At 38.5% G+C, this 20,905-nt stretch overlaps 5 protein-coding genes across 6 annotated transcripts in view; 2 read left to right on the top strand and 3 right to left on the bottom strand.

Annotated features, from left to right (window-relative positions):
* cyr (cypher) overlaps positions 1–7,029 on the bottom strand; it is a 49,611-nt gene extending 42,582 nt beyond the window's left edge. Inside the window, exon 1 of the mRNA XM_070997631.1 lies at positions 6,815–7,029. The gene's annotated coding sequence lies outside the window, so the exon portion shown is untranslated. The remainder of the gene's footprint in view (positions 1–6,814) is intronic.
* Positions 31–1,644, top strand: GIIIspla2 (Phospholipase A2 group III). The gene is made up of 2 exons (XM_017086552.4): positions 31–753; positions 1,215–1,644. Exon 1 carries the CDS (start codon positions 112–114, stop codon positions 742–744), a length of 633 nt encoding a protein of 210 aa, XP_016942041.2. The 5' UTR covers positions 31–111; the 3' UTR covers positions 745–753; positions 1,215–1,644.
* On the top strand, positions 3,127–5,011 carry LOC108018984 (uncharacterized). 2 transcript variants are annotated; one of them, XM_065867803.2, is made up of 2 exons: positions 3,127–3,428; positions 3,479–5,011. In XM_065867803.2, the coding sequence occupies exons 1-2, from the start codon at positions 3,280–3,282 to the stop codon at positions 4,584–4,586; spliced, it is 1,257 nt and encodes a 418-aa protein (XP_065723875.2). In that variant the 5' UTR covers positions 3,127–3,279; the 3' UTR covers positions 4,587–5,011. The 2 variants fall into 2 exon arrangements, with proteins under 2 accessions (XP_065723875.2, XP_016942080.2); XM_017086591.4 differs by having other exon boundaries at positions 3,132–3,428; positions 3,482–5,011.
* LOC108019011 (E3 ubiquitin-protein ligase MARCHF5) lies at positions 5,019–6,342 on the bottom strand. The gene has a single exon (XM_017086623.4). It carries the CDS (start codon positions 6,145–6,147, stop codon positions 5,140–5,142), a length of 1,008 nt encoding a protein of 335 aa, XP_016942112.2. The 5' UTR covers positions 6,148–6,342; the 3' UTR covers positions 5,019–5,139.
* Positions 7,030–7,365: 336 nt separating the features above from the next.
* Positions 7,366–20,905, bottom strand: part of Or7a (Odorant receptor 7a) — a 37,776-nt gene continuing 24,236 nt past the window's right edge. Inside the window, exon 2 of the mRNA XM_065868284.2 lies at positions 7,366–8,095. Within this exon, the coding sequence (XP_065724356.1) occupies positions 8,018–8,095 (78 nt within the window). The 3' untranslated portion in view covers positions 7,366–8,017. The remainder of the gene's footprint in view (positions 8,096–20,905) is intronic.

Below are 20,905 nucleotides of genomic sequence, written 5' to 3'. Positions count from 1 at the left end.
CCATTTGGCGGCGGTGGGCGAGCATATAAAACGGCAGTGGTTTTTTGATTGGAGAGCAATCAGTTTCCGACACCGGGCGCTGAACTAAAAAAAAACGTAGACACCGACACGATGTGGATCCCGAACCAAAGCACTATCTACGTACTGATGCCACTGGTGATTTTGGCGACCTGGCAGCTGTGCGTTGTTCCCGGGACGGATGCCAAGCACTTGGCCGCCAGATCGCACGACCCCGAAACCGAAACCGAAACCGAAACAGAACCCCTATCCCAAGTCCACGCACATAATCAAAACAGTGCTGCAGTGCGTCGTCGTGAGCGGAGACAGCTCTCGGACTGGCTAATCGCACCCAACACGCGGTGGTGCGGACGCGGCAACCTGGCCAATGGAACCTACAACGACCTGGGTGGCGCCTCCAAGGCGGACAAGTGCTGCCGGAAGCACGACCACTGCAAGATGTGGATCGATGGGATGTCCAATCGCTATGATCTCTTCAACTACCGCCCCTACACCCTGTCCCACTGCAGCTGTGACCTGCGATTCCGCACCTGCCTGAAGATGGCCGGCGACGAGGATGCGAACGCCATTGGGAAGCTGTTCTTCAATGTTGTCCAGACGCAGTGCTTCGGCCTGAAGGTGGAGACCGTGTGCGTACAGCGCGGCGGCTCTGGGAAGGAATCCGATCCCTGCCTCAAGAAAGAGTTGCGCCACAAGGCCTTCCTGCGCAACAACAAGCGGTTCTAAGAGTCCTAGGTGGGTCCATATTCGTTATAATACCCATACCATTTTTTCAAAAATTATAAAACCCATTTTCAACAAATGTTAACTAACATATTATTCAGAATTATGACTGAAAAATACTTATATTGCATTTATCTCACACCCTTATCATTACCAAAAGTTGAAAAACTCCTTATTCAAAAAATTCGCATTTCAGAAATTTCGAGAAACTTTGATTCATACGTGTATAAATTGACTTATTTTTTCTACAAGTTGCAACTGACATATTCATCTAAATAGCATTAAATGCAAAGCAATAATGTATATTATATATAGAAACCAAGAAACCTAATCAATGGTTTTGAGAAAATATTTTAATGCCCAAATATCTCACATACATTTTTCTGAAACTATGCTTTAGATAACATGCTTTTAGACTTAGCTTAAATTCGTAATGACTATAACTATAACTTGTTTTTGTGCAATATTTCCAGTTATCGCACAATGACCGGCAGGATTGGAGTATCCCAAAGTCGCCTGCCCTTATAAGAAGCGAACAAACCGCCCCAGAGTGCTGCAATTGAGTTTGAAACTTAATGGGAAAGCATGGCAAAACACCATACACCATCATCATCCGTACTTAGTGGAGGAGAGATAGCAAGAGACACCCGTCTATGTATTAAGCCATATACCTACATATGTATATGACTTTCAAGTGCTATTATAATGCGTAGTAGTCGATACGATAAACACTTAGCTGTAGTCAATCAATCTAGTTAAGGCCGACGGATCAAATATAGGCTGCCAGAAAACCAAGTTTTTAACTAGCTGTAGACCCCGTAGATACCCTATAAGCACTGTATGTAATTAGTTGTAGACGTAGTAATTTAATAAAAGGAATTTCCAAAGAGTAAAAACCCTAAACATGTGTGTGTATATATAGGTATTTTGTAAATACGAGCTCTAGAATCCGGCAATCCGGCGTGGAATGTCGTACTTTGCCCGTGCTCTCGGTATCAGCATCCATCCACCTAGTATAGACGTATGTCTGGACTGTGCTCATCGCATTGACGTAGCTGTTGCCCCTTCAGATGACCAGGCGACCCCTGATTCGCATGCCCGCCTCTCAATTGGCTACCACTTGGCGTTCTGGGTCAGATGCGTCATGGTCTTGTCTGGTCGTCAGGTTGTAGAAGAAGCGCCCATGGGTCAAGAAGTCTCCTTGGTCGAGTCCAAGTCCAAAGTATTAGAATAAATATATTTAAAGATTGAAAAACATCTCTATTAGCGGGCTATTCCAATGACTAGGATTATTTCCCAATATATGATAAGATGTTATTATATTGCCTTATAGATTATTGTTTTTGGTCATTCCAATAAATAGATGCAAATTATATGGTATGGGTACCATTTCAAAAAAGGTACAGATACGTCTATGGGTCAAGAGTCTCATTGGTCGAGTCCAAGTCCAAAGTATTAGAATTAGAATGTGAATATATAATTGAAAAATTTGTTTCTGAGGGCTATTCCTATGACTAGGATTAATTCCCAATATATGATAAAAAGTTATTATATTGCCTATTTGAAATAGATCTTTGTTTTTGTTTATTCCAACAAATAGATGCAAATAATATGGTATATGGAACCCATAAAGAGCTACATATATGTATTTATATCATTCGAAAGATTATCTCAATTGATATTATATATTAATTGAAACGAATCCACGGTTGGATGGTATTCATTAACAATTTAAGATAAGAAATCGAAAATGCCTTATATTTTCATATCCTTGTTTACTTATATGTAGTTAGGCATACAAATACAACACACTAGGGGGTCTAGGTCAAGAAACATCAAGAATCATAATCAAAACCCGAGCCTGACGCAATCGAATATAAATAAATATTTGTGTTATTATTATTTACTATTGATTGTTGTGCAGTTTGCAACAGAGGGGCCCGTCTGTTTTGGAGCTTGTAAAGTACTCGTAAATACTTCCTGTCAGTTGGCTTCAATGTCATCGTATTGTAATCGCTGCTTTCGTTTTTGCTCGGAGACTCGGATTTCAATACGTTACAATCGGAATCTGAATACTAGGTATTTACGCACTCATTGCATTCCGTTTTTTCTTCGTAAGCACTATATTTGTTGATCTCGCAAACAGTTGCGTCACAAAAACTTAAAACAATAAGCAAAAGGAAAGTAATATTCTTTAACAAATAAAAAGGTTGAATTTTGCAAATTAGACACCTATATTTATCAAATTATAACCTAAAGGCACATACACCCAAAGTATCTTTAAATGCAAACTGAAAGTACCCCAATATAAAGATATAATTTTATGATTATTATATTCTTTACCTATAATAACGACATTTAAAGTGCTCACTCCTGGTTTTTCGTTTCCATTTTGATCACCCAACATTTCATCAAAGTAGCTCTCAGTTAAGTTTTCCAATTTTCGAAACCACATTCGCTTTGTCAAAATTGTAAAGAGTTTAAGCGAACTTTCGGATTCGTTTGGCATTGTGGTGTAAGTGAAAATCGCAGCCGGAGATGGACACGCCAGTTCCGATGGCGATGGTACCCACCAGCCTCAATCCGATCCTCATCCAACGGTCAATGCCGGCGGCGGTGGCCAGGCCCAGTCAATCCAGGACGAAATCACCGGATAACGAGGCGATGGATACCGTTTTGGTCTTTAAGTAAGCAATGGTTTCTTTGCCAGCTGATGAATAATAATCCTCTTCCCAAGAAGCAAGGAAAAGGTGGCTCCGCCGGCATCAACCTGGTTGATTCCCCTCCAGCGGCTAATGGATGAGGTTCGAGAGGCACTGCGAGCACAACCGCATGCCAGTGACATTCGTCTTTTGATCTTTACGGCGGCGGCCAGCAGCCAGGATCACGAGAGGACCCTCATCCCGGTGCCGCCGCAATTCCAGGCGAAACCCGGCTCTGGCTGTCAAGTGGATCGACTGCGTCACTCCGTCGCCGACAATTGGCCATCGTGTCGCCTCATGCTAGACAGCCCCAGTGCCGACGAGCAGTATGCCGATTTGACAACCGATGATGTGGAGGCCCTACACTTGCTGCACTGGCTCCTGGTGGCCACGCCCTCATCGCCCACTTTGCGTCGCATGTCGGGATTGCATTTGCGACGACTCTGCCGGGTTTTGGGATTGGCCCGACCCACCTTGGAGCCCGGTCATTTGCTGAGCATCAGCTATGAAAAGGATGACCAGGGGCGGTGGGGTGCTCCAAGTGCCAAGCCCAGTTATGCCTTTCTGGGCTTGCCATTCAAGTATCTGTATCGCTTCCTGGCCACTGGCAGCCTGGAGCATCCACCAGGTGTACCCATCCGTTTGTATGCCCAACCGGAAACGGCTTTGGTTCACTGCGAAGAACTAGATCTGCCGTCACTGGCGCCGACGCCGCCGCCGCCGGAGGAGGAGCCGGAAGTCCAGGAGCAGGTGGAGGAGCAGCCCTCACCCTCCCGATCCTCTCCGGGTGAGGAGAAATCGGAGAACCCACTGTGCTGGCGGAACTCCATCCTAACCTCACCGCAAAGGGCTCTGGTGATTTGCCAATTGCCACCGGAGTTGGACGAGTCCATTGCCCATTCGCCGCAGAAGCACTTCTTGGAGTACTTTGTCCAGGAATCGGTGGGCCTGAGGCCCTGCTATTTGCTCCTTTTCGACGAGTCGGTGGCCGCCAAAACAATGTTCGCCTGGCCGGGCAGACGCATCGAGATGGAGAACACTGGTCCTTCGTTGGCCCAGAGATCCCGCGCCAGGATTTTGGGATGGGCAAGGCATGTGGGAGACAAGTGGGGAGCCTTCAAGCGGGCCCTAGCCGCCCTATAGCTGCCATCTATATGAATATTTATAATACAGACTATGGGATTACTTGGGATTTGAGACTGTTTTTAGAATTCTGGCTGGATCCTTGATCTCGGCCAGGTAAAGTCCCGGAGACGATGACTCCAGCGACCTGGAGCTACTTTATGTTTCGATTTTTCTTTATCAATTGTCAATAAATATGTGGCTAAATTCAGTTGTCTCAAAGTTTTTTAAAGGCTAGGATTGAGTATAGCGATAAGAAAATGGAATAGTAAAACTAAATATCTCCATTTTGATTTCGAACTTTTGATATTAATGAATTCAGTACTTTTTAAATATCATAACAGATAGGAGCTTAAAGAACAATTTTCGTAATAGCAAAAAATTTAGATAATACAAAAAAATGTGAGGTAGCTACCAAAAAATAAATAGGTATTTATAAGACAGTATTTCGACTCTTTTTTTGTGACTAGTTTCGAGAACTTGTCAAATATTTATTAAAATATGCTATGGCTGATGGCTGGATTTGTTGCCATCATAAAAAATAAATAACAAGGTGGGTTCCAGATGGACGAGCTTAGTTCCTCTGGACGGGATTACGATTACGATTACGATTAGTCTGTGATACATTCTCCGGAGTGTAGTCCATCACGAATCTGTAGCGCTTGCGCTGATACTGCGACTGTCGCAAATAGACACTGGCCATTCCCTTGGTGGCCACGAAGGACATGCCGCCCAGGAAGATGGCCAGCAGCTTGTTGCACTCGAACAGGCGGCCGAAGAGACACTGGCCCAGGATCACTGCGACGGTGGGCAGACTGAGGGCGATGCAAAAGCTGGTGGAGGCACGCCCCAGGTGCTCGGTGGCCAGAGCACCGCCCAGTTGGCCATCGGAGTCCGGATGGTCGCGCTCCAGCTGATCGAAGTAGTCATCATCCAGCGGCGCACCGGGCAGTGGTTCGCCCATTGCGTCCAGATGGGCAGCTGGAACGCCCAAGCGATTGTGACGACGCAGCCAACGGATCACGGTATCATCCCAACGCACCATCCTGCCCAGGAGCAGGAGTGCCGGCACCGACGGCAGCAGGATCATTAGCAAGGTGGGATCCTCCTGGAGTATACGCATGCCCGTCTCAAAGCCCGATACTTCGAGCAGAGTCAGTGCTCCATAGGTCACGGCCGAGAAGTAGACGGTGGACGCCAGGATGCCCATCAGGACACTGGGACACAGGCGTTCGTACACCTTGTCCAATAGCTCCAGTAGAGCATCAAAGCGACATAGTGGCGGCATCACTATAATGTACTGGGTGCGGCACTGGGTGCATGTAACTGGGACATCCGGCGCCTGGATCTGCTTCTCGTCAATCCAACGACTCAGGCAGGCCTCGTGCACCCACTTATTGGTACCGCGACAGCGACACGGATGCAGCCAATCTCGGCGAGGCTGATCCTCGTCGCCATTGAGACAAATCCAGCACATACGGTCATCCTCGGGATTTCCAGTGGGCGGCTCCACTCCGCTTCGCAAACGACGACGGCGACTGGGCATTGGTGATTGGGCACTCGAGCGGTTCCGGCGGTACATGATGATGATGATGGTGATACTGATGAACGATGGTGATGGTGGGCGATGAGCTTCAAGGATCCAATCTCCAATAGGAGATCGCAAGTGAAATTTTGTTCAAGCGCCTGAAGTAGCAACTTGGATTTTGTCTGGTTAGGAAAACCTTGCTGTAGGTTCTGAACGAACTCGGTTGAATGTTGATTTACATAAGAATACTGGCCTACTTCTCCATGGAAATTTTGAACTTACAATATATCATCTTGAAATTTCTTAAATCATTTTATCCAGTATCTCACATAATTCACCAAATACTTATGTAATTTTAAATAAACATGGGTAAATACTTAAAAATTTTAAATATTTATATTGCTTATAAGCTAATCACTTTAATATTATATTCATAGTGTAATTCAGTAGTTCGTAACGCCCTTTTAAATCCTAGGAGTTTTTAAAATAAAATGATTGTTCTAGATTTCGAGTGTACTCCTTGCGTTCTCATTTATTTTTTTAGTGGTTTACTTTCAGCGAATGTGGCACATGCCAAAAGGAAAACCTGTTGGCCCACTAAGTGAAAATAGGCGAAGGCCAAGTCCAAGAGCAGCCAGAAACTGGATCTGCTGGATCTGGATGCAAATGTCTGACTTGGGCAAAAACATACGAGATATAAATAATACTGTTCCACACTTACCATCCCGATGATCTTCAGTTGGGCATTTTTCTTTTATGATCGGAAATCAGGATCACAAACAACACAATCACTGATCACAAAACATAAAAAATATTTATCAAACTCTTTCGCGGTTTGGTTTTCGGGTGGCGAATCCGATCCGCAAGTCAAGAAAACTTCGCGACGTACCGAAAAATAAGCAGAACCTGTCGGCTCGAGAGCAGAAGAACATTTGGCCAGCTTGAAATATCTCCAAGTTGGCCAGAATTCGAGAACCAGACTGGGAAAGCCAGCCTTTCCATTCCACTTTTCCACTTTGGCAACGGCCTGCACAGAGGGAAATCTATTATAAGCTCTTGATACTTTTATAACAGCAGGATCTACAAAAATAGATAAATATTTATACTGGTAATGGTATAGTAGGTATTATGAAAATCGCATGTGATATCATAAGTTCAATATTATTGCAATAATATATATTCAATTCCAAAAACCCGAATACCATGGGTATCCTGTAAAACCATATAATATAATCTAGATGTAGAGATTTCAAAATATAACCATAGAGTAAATGTATATTCATTATAATTTTTATTTTTTATCGAATCTATACAAAATCATTAAATTGTTCTATTAATTTACGTGGTTTTTTAATATCAATTCAAATATTATACTGATCTCTAAATGTTGTTTATAAATACTATTCTCTGAGTGATCCGGTCAACGGTAAAGCACTACAAAGTGTGGCACCACTGCGAATTGGGCCAGAAAGCGGTGGCCAGGTGGAGTTGGAGGAGTGGTTCCTGGGATGGCGATGGAGGTGAGGAGAGGCACCTGGTCTCCTGGCAGGTGCTTCGCCTTGGGATAAATAAACGTGGGCAAGGGTTGTGGATGTCGGAATGGAAGGTGCGGCAATACGATCCAGTGGTTAGCAGGCTTCTGTTCTGCCCGATTAGCGATCATTATCGATTTCACTTGTAATTCAGAATCTGTTAAGGCTCAAAGAGTGCTGCACTGGGGTAAAAATTCTGGTACAACTAAAGAATTTCAAGCAGGTCCCAATTTGTTGGCACATTTTTTTTTTAATTTATGCGTCAAGGATTTCGTGAGTGAAATAACATTTTCGACATCCCAGCACTGAATATCCGTTGCAGAATATGCCATATTAAAATTGAATTTAATTCGATCACATATCTTTCCCAGTGCTCTTGAAGATAATGGTCTTCAATTTGTTTTGTTGAATCGCTCGCCGAGATTCATCCCCTTGATGAGCGTATAGAGCGAAAATGAGAACTTGGCTATCTGAAAATACGGAAGCGAATTACATGAGTATTTTATTAAAACTGGGTTATAGTTTGAAAATTTAAATTATTGATTGACAAAAATCTGAATTTCTTATTTTTGACAAAAATGTGAACCCTTTTTTTTTGCCAAAAATATTCAGTTTTTTGGCTGCCATAACAAAAATATAAGTCAGAATGAGGAATATCATACCTCGTTAATCGTTGTTTAATTTCCAATCTATTGGCATTCTAACCTGAAAATTTTTCATTTTCATTTTTGCCATTTTTCGCCCAAAATTCCCCTTACAAAAAATGAAAAAATTTGTCAAAAAATAAATCTCTCTTAAACTGATAGGAATCGATAGCAATTGAAGCAAGCTGCTCAAAACTGTCGGTCTTTTAGCTGTACGCCTTGATTTGGCTAAACTACGACTGAAAACCCACTAAAAAATGAGTATTTTTGACCAAAATCGGAATCTCAAAAATAGACGACCTACCCCCTTACAAAAAATGAAAAAATTTGTCAAAATATAAATCTTTCTTAAACTGATAGGAATCGATAGCAATTGAAGCAAGCTGCTCAAAACTGTCGGTCTTTTAGCTGTACGCCTTGATTTGGCTAAACTACGACTGAAAAACCACTAAAAAATGAGTATTTTTGACCAAAATCTGAATCTCAAAAATAAACGACCTACCCCCTTACAAAAAATGAAAAAATGTGTCAAAAAATAAATCTTTCTTAAAGTGATAGGGGTCGATAGCAATTGAAGCAAGCTGCTCAAAACTGTCGGTCTTTTAGCTGTTCGCCTTGATTTGGCTAAGCTACGACTAAAAAACCACTAAAAAATGAGTATTTTTGACCAAAATCTGAATCTCAAAAATAAACGACCCCCCCCCCCTTACAAAAAATGAAAAAATTTGTCGAAAAAGAAATCTTTCTTAAAGTGATAGGGATCGATAGCAATTGAAGCAAGCTGCTCAAAACTGTCGGTCTTTTAGCTGTACGCCTTGATTTGGCTAAGCTACGACTGAAAAACCACTAAAAAATTAGTATTTTTGACCAAAATCTGAATCTCAAAAATAAACGACCTACCCCCTTACAAAAATGAAAAAATGTGTCAAAAAATAAATCTTTCTTAAAGTGATAGGAATCGATAGCAATTGAAGCAAGCTGCTCAAAACTGTGGGTCTTTTAGCTTTACGCCTTGATTTGGCTAAACTACGACTGAAAAACCACTAAAAAATTAGTATTTTTGACCAAAATCTGAATCTCAAAAATAAACGACCTTACAAAAAATGAAAAAATGTGTGAAAAAATAAATCTTTCTTAAAGTGATAGGGATCGATAGCAATTGAAGCAAGCTGCTCAAAACTGTCGGTCTTTTAGCTGTACGCCTTGATTTGGCTAAGCTACGACTGAAAAACCACTAAAAAATGAGTATTTTTGACCAAAATCTGAATCTCAAAAATAAACGACCCCCCCCCTTACAAAAAATGAAAAAATTTGTCGAAAAATAAATCTTTCTTAAAGTGATAGGGATCGATAGCAATTGAAGCAAGCTGCTCAAAACTGTCGGTCTTTTAGCTGTTCGCCTTGATTTGGCTAAACTACGACTGAAAAACCACTAAAAAATGAGTATTTTTGACCAAAATCTGAATCCCAAAAAAAACCGAGCTACCCCCTTACAAAAAATGAAAAAATTTGTCAAAAAATAAATTTTCCTTAAATTGATTGGGATCGATAGCAATTGAAGCAAGCTGCTCAAAACTGTCGGTCCTTTAGCTGTACGCCTTGATTTGGCTAAACTACGACTGAAAAACCACTAAAAAATGGGTATTTTTGACCAAAATCTGAATCTCAAAAATAAACGACCTTACAAAAATGAAAAAATGTGTCAAAAAATAAATCTTTCTTAAAGTGATAGGGATCGATAGCAATTGAAGCAAGCTGCTCAAAACTGTCGGTCTTTTAGCTGTACGCCTTGATTTGGCTAAGCTACGACTGAAAAACCACTAAAAAATGAGTATTTTTGACCAAAATCTGAATCTCAAAAATAAACGACCTACCCCCTTACAAAAAATGAAAAAATTTTTCGAAAAATAAATCTTTCTTAAAGTGATAGGGATCGATAGCAATTGAAGCAAGCTGCTCAAAACTGTCGGTCTTTTAGCTGTACGCCTTGATTTGGCTAAGCTACGACTGAAAAACCACTAAAAAATTAGTATTTTTGACCAAAATCTGAATCTTAAAAATAAACGACCTCCCCCCTTACAAAAAATGAAAAAATTTGTCGAAAAAGAAATCTTTCTTAAAGTGATAGGGATCGATAGCAATTGAAGCAAGCTGCTCAAAACTGTCGGTCTTTTAGCTGTACGCCTTGATTTGGCTAAGCTACGACTGAAAAACCACTAAAAAATGAGTATTTTTGACCAAAATCTGAATCTCAAAAATAAACGACCTACCCCCTTACAAAAAATGAAAAAATGTGTCAAAAAATAAATCTTTCTTAAAGTGATAGGGATCGATAGCAATTGAAGCAAGCTGCTCAAAACTGTCGGTCTTTTAGCTGTTCGCCTTGATTTGGCTAAACTACGACTGAAAAACCACTAAAAAATGAGTATTTTTGACCAAAATCTGAATCTCAAAAACAAACGACCCCCCCCCTTACAAAAAATGAAAAAATTTGTCGAAAAATAAATCTTTCTTAAAGTGATAGGGATCGATAGCAATTGAAGCAAGCTGCTCAAAACTGTCGGTCTTTTAGCTGTACGCCTTGATTTGGCTAAGCTACGACTGAAAAACCACTAAAAAATGAGTATTTTTGACCAAAATCTGAATCTCAAAAATAAACGACCCCCCCCCCCTTACAAAAAATGAAAAAAGTGTCAAAAAATAAATCTTTCTTAACGTGATAGGGATCGATAGCAATTGAAGCAAGCTGCTCAAAACTGTTGGTCTTTTAGCTGTTCGCCTTGATTTGGCTAAACTACGACTGAAAAACCACTAAAAAATGAGTATTTTTGACCAAAATCTGAATCTCAAAAATAAACGACCCCCCCCCTTACAAAAAATGAAAAAATTTGTCGAAAAATAAATCTTTCTTAAAGTGATAGGGATCGATAGCAATTGAAGCAAGCTGCTCAAAACTGTCGGTCTTTTAGCTGTTCGCCTTGATTTGGCTAAACTACGACTGAAAAACCACTAAAAAATGAGTATTTTTGACCAAAATCTGAATCTCAAAAATAAACGACCCCCCCCCTTACAAAAAATGAAAAAATGTGTCAAAAAATAAATCTTTCTTAACGTGATAGGGATCGATAGCAATTGAAGCAAGCTGCTCAAAACTGTCGGTCTTTTAGCTGTTCGCCTTGATTTGGCTAAACTACGACTGAAAAACCACTAAAAAATGAGTATTTTTGACCAAAATCTGAATCTCAAAAATAAACGACCCCCCCTCCTTTACAAAAAATGAAAAAATTTGTCGAAAAAGAAATCTTTCTTAAAGTGATAGGGATCGATAGCAATTGAAGCAAGCTGCTCAAAACTGTCGGTCTTTTAGCTGTTCGCCTTGATTTGGCTAAACTACGACTGAAAAACCACTAAAAAATGAGTATTTTTGACCAAAATCTGAATCTCAAAAATAAACGACCCCCCCCTTACAAAAAATGAAAAAATTTGTCGAAAAATAAATCTTTCTTAAAGTGATAGGGATCGATAGCAATTGAAGCAAGCTGCTCAAAACTGTCGGTCTTTTAGCTGTACGCCTTGATTTGGCTAAGCTACGACTGAAAAACCACTAAAAAATGAGTATTTTTGACCAAAATCTGAATCTCAAAAATAAACGACCCCCCCCCCTTTACAAAAAATGAAAAAATTTGTCGAAAAAGAAATCTTTCTTAAAGTGATAGGGATCGATAGCAATTGAAGCAAGCTGCTCAAAACTGTCGGTCTTTTAGCTGTTCGCCTTGATTTGGCTAAACTACGACTGAAAAACCACTAAAAAATGAGTATTTTTGACCAAAATCTGAATCTCAAAAATAAACGACCCCCCCCCTTACAAAAAATGAAAAAATGTGTCAAAAAATAAATCTTTCTTAACGTGATAGGGATCGATAGCAATTGAAGCAAGCTGCTCAAAACTGTCGGTCTTTTAGCTGTTCGCCTTGATTTGGCTAAACTACGACTGAAAAACCACTAAAAAATGAGTATTTTTGACCAAAATCTGAATCTCAAAAATAAACGACCCCCCCCCCTTTACAAAAAATGAAAAAATTTGTCGAAAAAGAAATCTTTCTTAAAGTGATAGGGATCGATAGCAATTGAAGCAAGCTGCTCAAAACTGTCGGTCTTTTAGCTGTTCGCCTTGATTTGGCTAAACTACGACTGAAAAACCACTAAAAAATGAGTATTTTTGACCAAAATCTGAATCTCAAAAATAAACGACCCCCCCCCTTACAAAAAATGAAAAAATTTGTCAAAAAATAAATCTTTCTTAAAGTGATAGGGATCGATAGCAATTGAAGCAAGCTGCTCTAAACTGCCGGTCTTTTAGCTGTACGCCTTGATTTGGCTAAACTACGACTGAAAAACCACTAAAAAATGAGTATTTTTGACCAAAATCTGAATCTCAAAAATAAACGACCCCCCCCTTACAAAAAATGAAAAAATTTGTCGAAAAATAAATCTTTCTTAAAGTGATAGGGATCGATAGCAATTGAAGCAAGCTGCTCAAAACTGTCGACTTAGCCTTTGGCTAAACTACGACTGAAAAACCACTAAAAATCAGTATTTGACCAATTGAACCAAATCTAAACTCAAAATACCCCCCCCCTTACAAAAAATGAAAAAATTTGTCGAAAAATAAATCTTTCTTAAAGTGATAGGGATCGATAGCAATTGAAGCAAGCTGCTCAAAACTGTCGGTCTTTTAGCTGTACGCCTTGATTTGGCTAAGCTACGACTGAAAAACCACTAAAAAATGAGTATTTTTGACCAAAATCTGAATCTCAAAAATAAACGACCCCCCCCCCTTTACAAAAAATGAAAAAATTTGTCGAAAAAGAAATCTTTCTTAAAGTGATAGGGATCGATAGCAATTGAAGCAAGCTGCTCAAAACTGTCGGTCTTTTAGCTGTTCGCCTTGATTTGGCTAAACTACGACTGAAAAACCACTAAAAAATGAGTATTTTTGACCAAAATCTGAATCTCAAAAATAAACGACCCCCCCCCTTACAAAAAATGAAAAAATGTGTCAAAAAATAAATCTTTCTTAACGTGATAGGGATCGATAGCAATTGAAGCAAGCTGCTCAAAACTGTCGGTCTTTTAGCTGTTCGCCTTGATTTGGCTAAACTACGACTGAAAAACCACTAAAAAATGAGTATTTTTGACCAAAATCTGAATCTCAAAAATAAACGACCCCCCCCCCCTTTACAAAAAATGAAAAAATTTGTCGAAAAAGAAATCTTTCTTAAAGTGATAGGGATCGATAGCAATTGAAGCAAGCTGCTCAAAACTGTCGGTCTTTTAGCTGTTCGCCTTGATTTGGCTAAACTACGACTGAAAAACCACTAAAAAATGAGTATTTTTGACCAAAATCTGAATCTCAAAAATAAACGACCCCCCCCCTTACAAAAAATGAAAAAATTTGTCGAAAAATAAATCTTTCTTAACGTGATAGGGATCGATAGCAATTGAAGCAAGCTGCTCAAAACTGTCGGTCTTTTAGCTGTTCGCCTTGATTTGGCTAAACTACGACTGAAAAACCACTAAAAAATGAGTATTTTTGACCAAAATCTGAATCTCAAAAATAAACGACCCCCCCCCCTTTACAAAAAATGAAAAAATTTGTCGAAAAAGAAATCTTTCTTAAAGTGATAGGGATCGATAGCAATTGAAGCAAGCTGCTCAAAACTGTCGGTCTTTTAGCTGTTCGCCTTGATTTGGCTAAACTACGACTGAAAAACCACTAAAAAATGAGTATTTTTGACCAAAATCTGAATCTCAAAAATAAACGACCCCCCCCCTTACAAAAAATGAAAAAATTTGTCAAAAAATAAATCTTTCTTAAAGTGATAGGGATCGATAGCAATTGAAGCAAGCTGCTCTAAACTGTCGGTCTTTCAGCTGTACGCCTTGATTTGGCTAAACTACGACTGAAAAACCACTAAAAAATGAGTATTTTTGACCAAAATCTGAATCTCAAAAATAAACGACCCCCCCCCTTACAAAAAATGAAAAAATTTGTCGAAAAATAAATCTTTCTTAAAGTGATAGGGATCGATAGCAATTGAAGCAAGCTGCTCAAAACTGTCGGTCTTTTAGCTGTACGCCTTGATTTGGCTAAACTACGACTGAAAAACCACTAAAAAATTAGTATTTTTGACCAAAATCTGAATCTCAAAAATAAACGACCCCCCCCCTTACAAAAAATGAAAAAATTTGTCGAAAAATAAATCTTTCTTAAAGTGATAGGGATCGATAGCAATTGAAGCAAGCTGCTCAAAACTGTCGGTCTTTTAGCTGTACGCCTTGATTTGGCTAAGCTACGACTGAAAAACCACTAAAAAATGAGTATTTTTGACCAAAATCTGAATCTCAAAAATAAACGACCCCCCCCCCTTTACAAAAAATGAAAAAATTTGTCGAAAAAGAAATCTTTCTTAAAGTGATAGGGATCGATAGCAATTGAAGCAAGCTGCTCAAAACTGTCGGTCTTTTAGCTGTTCGCCTTGATTTGGCTAAACTACGACTGAAAAACCACTAAAAAATGAGTATTTTTGACCAAAATCTGAATCTCAAAAATAAACGACCCCCCCCCTTACAAAAAATGAAAAAATGTGTCAAAAAATAAATCTTTCTTAACGTGATAGGGATCGATAGCAATTGAAGCAAGCTGCTCAAAACTGTCGGTCTTTTAGCTGTTCGCCTTGATTTGGCTAAACTACGACTGAAAAACCACTAAAAAATGAGTATTTTTGACCAAAATCTGAATCTCAAAAATAAACGACCCCCCCCCCTTTACAAAAAATGAAAAAATTTGTCGAAAAAGAAATCTTTCTTAAAGTGATAGGGATCGATAGCAATTGAAGCAAGCTGCTCAAAACTGTCGGTCTTTTAGCTGTTCGCCTTGATTTGGCTAAACTACGACTGAAAAACCACTAAAAAATGAGTATTTTTGACCAAAATCTGAATCTCAAAAATAAACGACCCCCCCCCTTACAAAAAATGAAAAAATTTGTCGAAAAAGAAATCTTTCTTAAAGTGATAGGGATCGATAGCAATTGAAGCAAGCTGCTCAAAACTGTCGGTCTTTTAGCTGTTCGCCTTGATTTGGCTAAACTACGACTGAAAAACCACTAAAAAATGAGTATTTTTGACCAAAATCTGAATCTCAAAAATAAACGACCCCCCCCCTTACAAAAAATGAAAAAATTTGTCAAAAAATAAATCTTTCTTAAAGTGATAGGGATCGATAGCAATTGAAGCAAGCTGCTCTAAACTGTCGGTCTTTTAGCTGTACGCCTTGATTTGGCTAAACTACGACTGAAAAACCACTAAAAAATGAGTATTTTTGACCAAAATCTGAATCTCAAAAATAAACGACCCCCCCCCTTACAAAAAATGAAAAAATTTGTCGAAAAATAAATCTTTCTTAAAGTGATAGGGATCGATAGCAATTGAAGCAAGCTGCTCAAAACTGTCGGTCTTTTAGCTGTACGCCTTGATTTGGCTAAGCTACGACTGAAAAACCACTAAAAAATGAGTATTTTTGACCAAAATCTGAATCTCAAAAATAAACGACCCCCCCCCCCCTTTACAAAAAATGAAAAAATTTGTCGAAAAAGAAATCTTTCTTAAAGTGATAGGGATCGATAGCAATTGAAGCAAGCTGCTCAAAACTGTCGGTCTCTTAGCTGTTCGCCTTGATTTGGCTAAACTACGACTGAAAAACCACTAAAAAATGAGTATTTTTGACCAAAATCTGAATCTCAAAAATAAACGACCCCCCCCCTTACAAAAAATGAAAAAATTTGTCGAAAAATAAATCTTTCTTAAAGTGATAGGGATCGATAGCAATTGAAGCAAGCTGCTCAAAACTGTCGGTCTTTTAGCTGTACGCCTTGATTTGGCTAAACTACGACTGAAAAACCACTAAAAAATGAGTATTTTTGACCAAAATCTGAATCTCAAAAATAAACGACCCCCCCCCTTACAAAAAATGAAAAAATTTGTCGAAAAATAAATCTTTCTTAAAGTGATAGGGATCGATAGCAATTGAAGCAAGCTGCTCTAAACTGTCGGTCTTTTAGCTGTACGCCTTGATTTGGCTAAACTACGACTGAAAAACCACTAAAAAATGAGTATTTTTGACCAAAATCTGAATCTCAAAAACAAACGACCCCCCCCTTACAAAAAATGAAAAAATTTGTCGAAAAATAAATCTTTCTTAAAGTGATAGGGATCGATAGCAATTGAAGCAAGCTGCTCAAAACTGTCGGTCTTTTAGCTGTTCGCCTTGATTTGGCTAAACTACGACTGAAAAACCACTAAAAAATGAGTATTTTTGACCAAAATCTGAATCTCAAAAATAAACGACCCCCCCCCTTACAAAAAATGAAAAAATTTGTCAAAAAATAAATCTTTCTTAAAGTGATAGGGATCGATAGCAATTGAAGCAAGCTGCTCAAAACTGTCGGTCTTTTAGCTGTTCGCCTTGATTTGGCTAAACTACGACTGAAAAACTACTAAAAAATGAGTAAGCTGCTCAAAACTGTCGGTCTTTTAGCTGTACGCCTTGATTTGGCTAAGCTACGACTGAAAAACCACTAAAAAATGAGTATTTTTGACCAAAATCTGAATCTCAAAAATAAACGACCCCCCCCCCTTTACAAAAAATGAAAAAATTTGTCGAAAAAGAAATCTTTCTTAAAGTGATAGGGATCGATAGCAATTGAAGCAAGCTGCTCAAAACTGTCGGTCTTTTAGCTGTTCGCCTTGATTTGGCTAAACTACGACTGAAAAACCACTAAAAAATGAGTATTTTTGACCAAAATCTGAATCTCAAAAATAAACGACCCCCCCCTTACAAAAAATGAAAAAATTTATCGAAAAATAAATCTTCTTAAAGTGATAGGGATCGATAGCAATTGAAGCAAGCTGCTCAAAACTGTCGGTCTTTTAGCTGTACGCCTTGATTTGGCTAAACTACGACTGAAAAACCACTAAAAAATGAGTATTTTTGACCAAAATCTGAATCTCAAAAATAACCGACCCCCCCCCTTACAAAAAATGAAAAAATTTGTCGAAAAATAAATCTTTCTTAAAGTGATAGGGATCGATAGCAATTGAAGCAAGCTGCTCTAAACTGTCGGTCTTTTAGCTGTACGCCTTGATTTGGCTAAACTACGACTGAAAAACCACTAAAAAATGAGTATTTTTGACCAAAATCTGAATCTCAAAAATAAACGACCCCCCCCCTTACAAAAAATGAAAAAATTTGTCGAAAAATAAATCTTTCTTAAAGTGATAGGGATCGATAGCAATTGAAGCAAGCTGCTCAAAACTATCGGTCTTTTAGCTGTACGCCTTGATTTGGCTAAGCTACGACTGAAAAACCACTAAAAAATGAGTATTTTTGACCAAAATCTGAATCTCAAAAATAAACGACCCCCCCCCCTTTACAAAAAATGAAAAAATTTGTCGAAAAAGAAATCTTTCTTAAAGTGATAGGGATCGATAGCAATTGAAGCAAGCTGCTCAAAACTGTCGGTCTTTTAGCTGTTCGCCTTGATTTGGCTAAACTACGACTGAAAAACCACTAAAAAATGAGTATTTTTGACCAAAATCTGAATCTCAAAAATAAACGACCCCCCCCCTTACAAAAAATGAAAAAATTTGTCAAAAAATAAATCTTTCTTAAAGTGATAGGGATCGATAGCAATTGAAGCAAGCTGCTCAAAACTGTCGGTCTTTTAGCTGTTCGCCTTGATTTGGCTAAACTACGACTGAAAAACTACTAAAAAATGAGTAAGCTGCTCAAAACTGTCGGTCTTTTAGCTGTACGCCTTGATTTGGCTAAGCTACGACTGAAAAACCACTAAAAAATGAGTATTTTTGACCAAAATCTGAATCTCAAAAATAAACGACCCCCCCCCCTTTACAAAAAATGAAAAAATTTGTCGAAAAAGAAATCTTTCTTAAAGTGATAGGGATCGATAGCAATTGAAGCAAGCTGCTCAAAACTGTCGGTCTTTTAGCTGTTCGCCTTGATTTGGCTAAACTACGACTGAAAAACCACTAAAAAATGAGTATTTTTGACCAAAATCTGAATCTCAAAAATAAACGACCCCCCCCTTACAAAAAATGAAAAAATTTGTCGAAAAATAAATCTTTCTTAAAGTGATAGGGATCGATAGCAATTGAAGCAAGCTGCTCAAAACTGTCGGTCTTTTAGCTGTACGCCTTGATTTGGCTAAACTACGACTGAAAAACCACTAAAAAATGAGTATTTTTGACCAAAATCTGAATCTCAAAAATAAACGACCCCCCCCCTTACAAAAAATGAAAAAATTTGTCGAAAAATAAATCTTTCTTAAAGTGATAGGGATCGATAGCAATTGAAGCAAGCTGCTCTAAACTGTCGGTCTTTTAGCTGTACGCCTTGATTTGGCTAAACTACGACTGAAAAACCACTAAAAAATGAGTATTTTTGACCAAAATCTGAATCTCAAAAATAAACGACCCCCCCCTTACAAAAAATGAAAAAATTTGTCGAAAAATAAATCTTTCTTAAAGTGATAGGGATCGATAGCAATTGAAGCAAGCTGCTCAAAACTATCGGTCTTTTAGCTGTACGCCTTGATTTGGCTAAGCTACGACTGAAAAACCACTAAAAAATGAGTATTTTTGACCAAAATCTGAATCTCAAAAATAAACGACCCCCCCCCTTTACAAAAAATGAAAAAATTTGTCGAAAAAGAAATCTTTCTTAAAGTGATAGGGATCGATAGCAATTGAAGCAAGCTGCTCAAAACTGTCGGTCTTTTAGCTGTTCGCCTTGATTTGGCTAAACTACGACTGAAAAACCACTAAAAAATGAGTATATTTGACCAAAATCTGAATCTCAAAAATAAACGACCCCCCCCCTTACAAAAAATGAAAAAATGTGTCAAAAAATAAATCTTTCTTAACGTGATAGGGATCGATAGCAATTGAAGCAAGCTGCTCAAAACTGTCGGTCTTTTAGCTGTTCGCCTTGATTTGGCTAAACTACGACTGAAAAACCACTAAAAAATGAGTATTTTGACCAAAATCTGAATCTCAAAAATAAACGACCCCCCCCCCTTACAAAAAATGAAAAAAGTGTCAAAAAATAAATCTTTCTTAACGTGATAGGGATCGATAGCAATTGAAGCAAGCTGCTCAAAACTGTCGGTCTTTTAGCTGTTCGCCTTGATTTGGCTAAACTACGACTGAAAAACCACTAAAAAATGAGTATTTTTGACCAAAATCTGAATCTCAAAAATAAACGACCCCCCCCCTTACAAAAAATGAAAAAATTTGTCGAAAAAGAAATCTTTCTTAAAGTGATAGGGATCGATAGCAATTGAAGCAAGCTGCTCAAAACTGTCGGTCTTTTAGCTGTACGCCTTGATTTGGCTAAGCTACGACTGAAAAACCACTAAAAAATGAGTATTTTTGACCAAAATCGGAATCTCAAAAATAAACGACCCCCCCTTACAAAAAATGAAAAAATTTGTCGAAAAATAAATCTTTCTTAAAGTGATAGGGATCGATAGCAATTGAAGCAAGCTGCTCAAAACTGTCGGTCTTTTAGCTGTTCGCCTTGATTTGGCTAAACTACGACTGAAAAACCACTAAAAAATGAGTATTTTTGACCAAAATCTGAATCTCAAAATAAACGACCCCCCCCCTTACAAAAAATGAAAAAATTTGTCGAAAAATAAATCTTTCTTAAAGTGATAGGGATCGATAGCAATTGAAGCAAGCTGCTCAAAACTGTCGGTCTTTTAGCTGTTCGCCTTGATTTGGCTAAACTACGACTGAAAAAACCACTAAAAAATGAGTATTTTTGACCAAAATCTGAATCTCAAAAATAAACGACCCCCCCCCTTTACAACAAAAAATGAAAAAATTTGTCGAAAAATAAATCTTTCTTAAAGTGATAGGGATCGATAGCAATTGAAGCAAGCTGCTCAAAACTGTCGGTCTTTTAGCTGTTCGCCTTGATTTGGCTAAACTACGACTGAAAAACCACTAAAAAATGAGTATTTTTGACCAAAATCTGAATCTCAAAAATAAACGACCCCCCCCCTTACAAAAAATGAAAAAATTTGTCGAAAAATAAATCTTTCTTAAAGTGATAGGGATCGATAGCAATTGAAGCAAGCTGCTCAAAACTGTCGGTCTTTTAGCTGTTCGCCTTGATTTGGCTAAACTACGACTGAAAAACCACTAAAAAATGAGTATTTTTTGACCAAAATCTGAATCTCAAAAATAAACGACCCCCCCCCCTTACAAAAAATGAAAAAATTTGTCAAAAATAAATCTTTCTTAAAGTGATAGGGATCGATAGCAATTGAAGCAAGCTGCTCAAAACTGTCGGTCTTTTAGCTGTTCGCCTTGATTTGGCTAAACTACGACTGAAAAACTACTAAAAAATGAGTAAGCTGCTCAAAACTGTCGGTCTTTTAGCTGTACGCCTTGATTTGGCTAAGCTACGACTGAAAAACCACTAAAAAATGAGTATTTTTGACCAAAATCTGAATCTCAAAAATAAACGACCCCCCCCCCTTTACAAAAAAT

This window comes from Drosophila suzukii, chromosome X (genome assembly GCF_043229965.1).
Source record: "Drosophila suzukii chromosome X, CBGP_Dsuzu_IsoJpt1.0, whole genome shotgun sequence".
NCBI classification, from domain to species: domain Eukaryota; kingdom Metazoa; phylum Arthropoda; class Insecta; order Diptera; family Drosophilidae; genus Drosophila; species Drosophila suzukii.
The sequence above is the reverse complement of the archived record's forward strand: the minus strand, read 5'-3'. Positions and strand labels throughout refer to the sequence as shown.

Excerpts from the sequence above, each read along its gene's own strand:
- GIIIspla2 (XM_017086552.4), top strand. The coding sequence starts at position 112 with ATGTGGATCCCGAACCAAAGCACTATCTACGTACTGATGCCACTGGTG.
- LOC108018984 (XM_065867803.2), top strand. The coding sequence starts at position 3,280 with ATGGACACGCCAGTTCCGATGGCGATGGTACCCACCAGCCTCAATCCG. Across the intron at positions 3,429-3,478 it reads GATACCGTTTTGGTCTTTAA|AAGCAAGGAAAAGGTGGCTC; the intron begins GTAAGCAATGGT and ends CCTCTTCCCAAG.
- LOC108019011 (XM_017086623.4), bottom strand. The coding sequence starts at position 6,147 with ATGTACCGCCGGAACCGCTCGAGTGCCCAATCACCAATGCCCAGTCGC.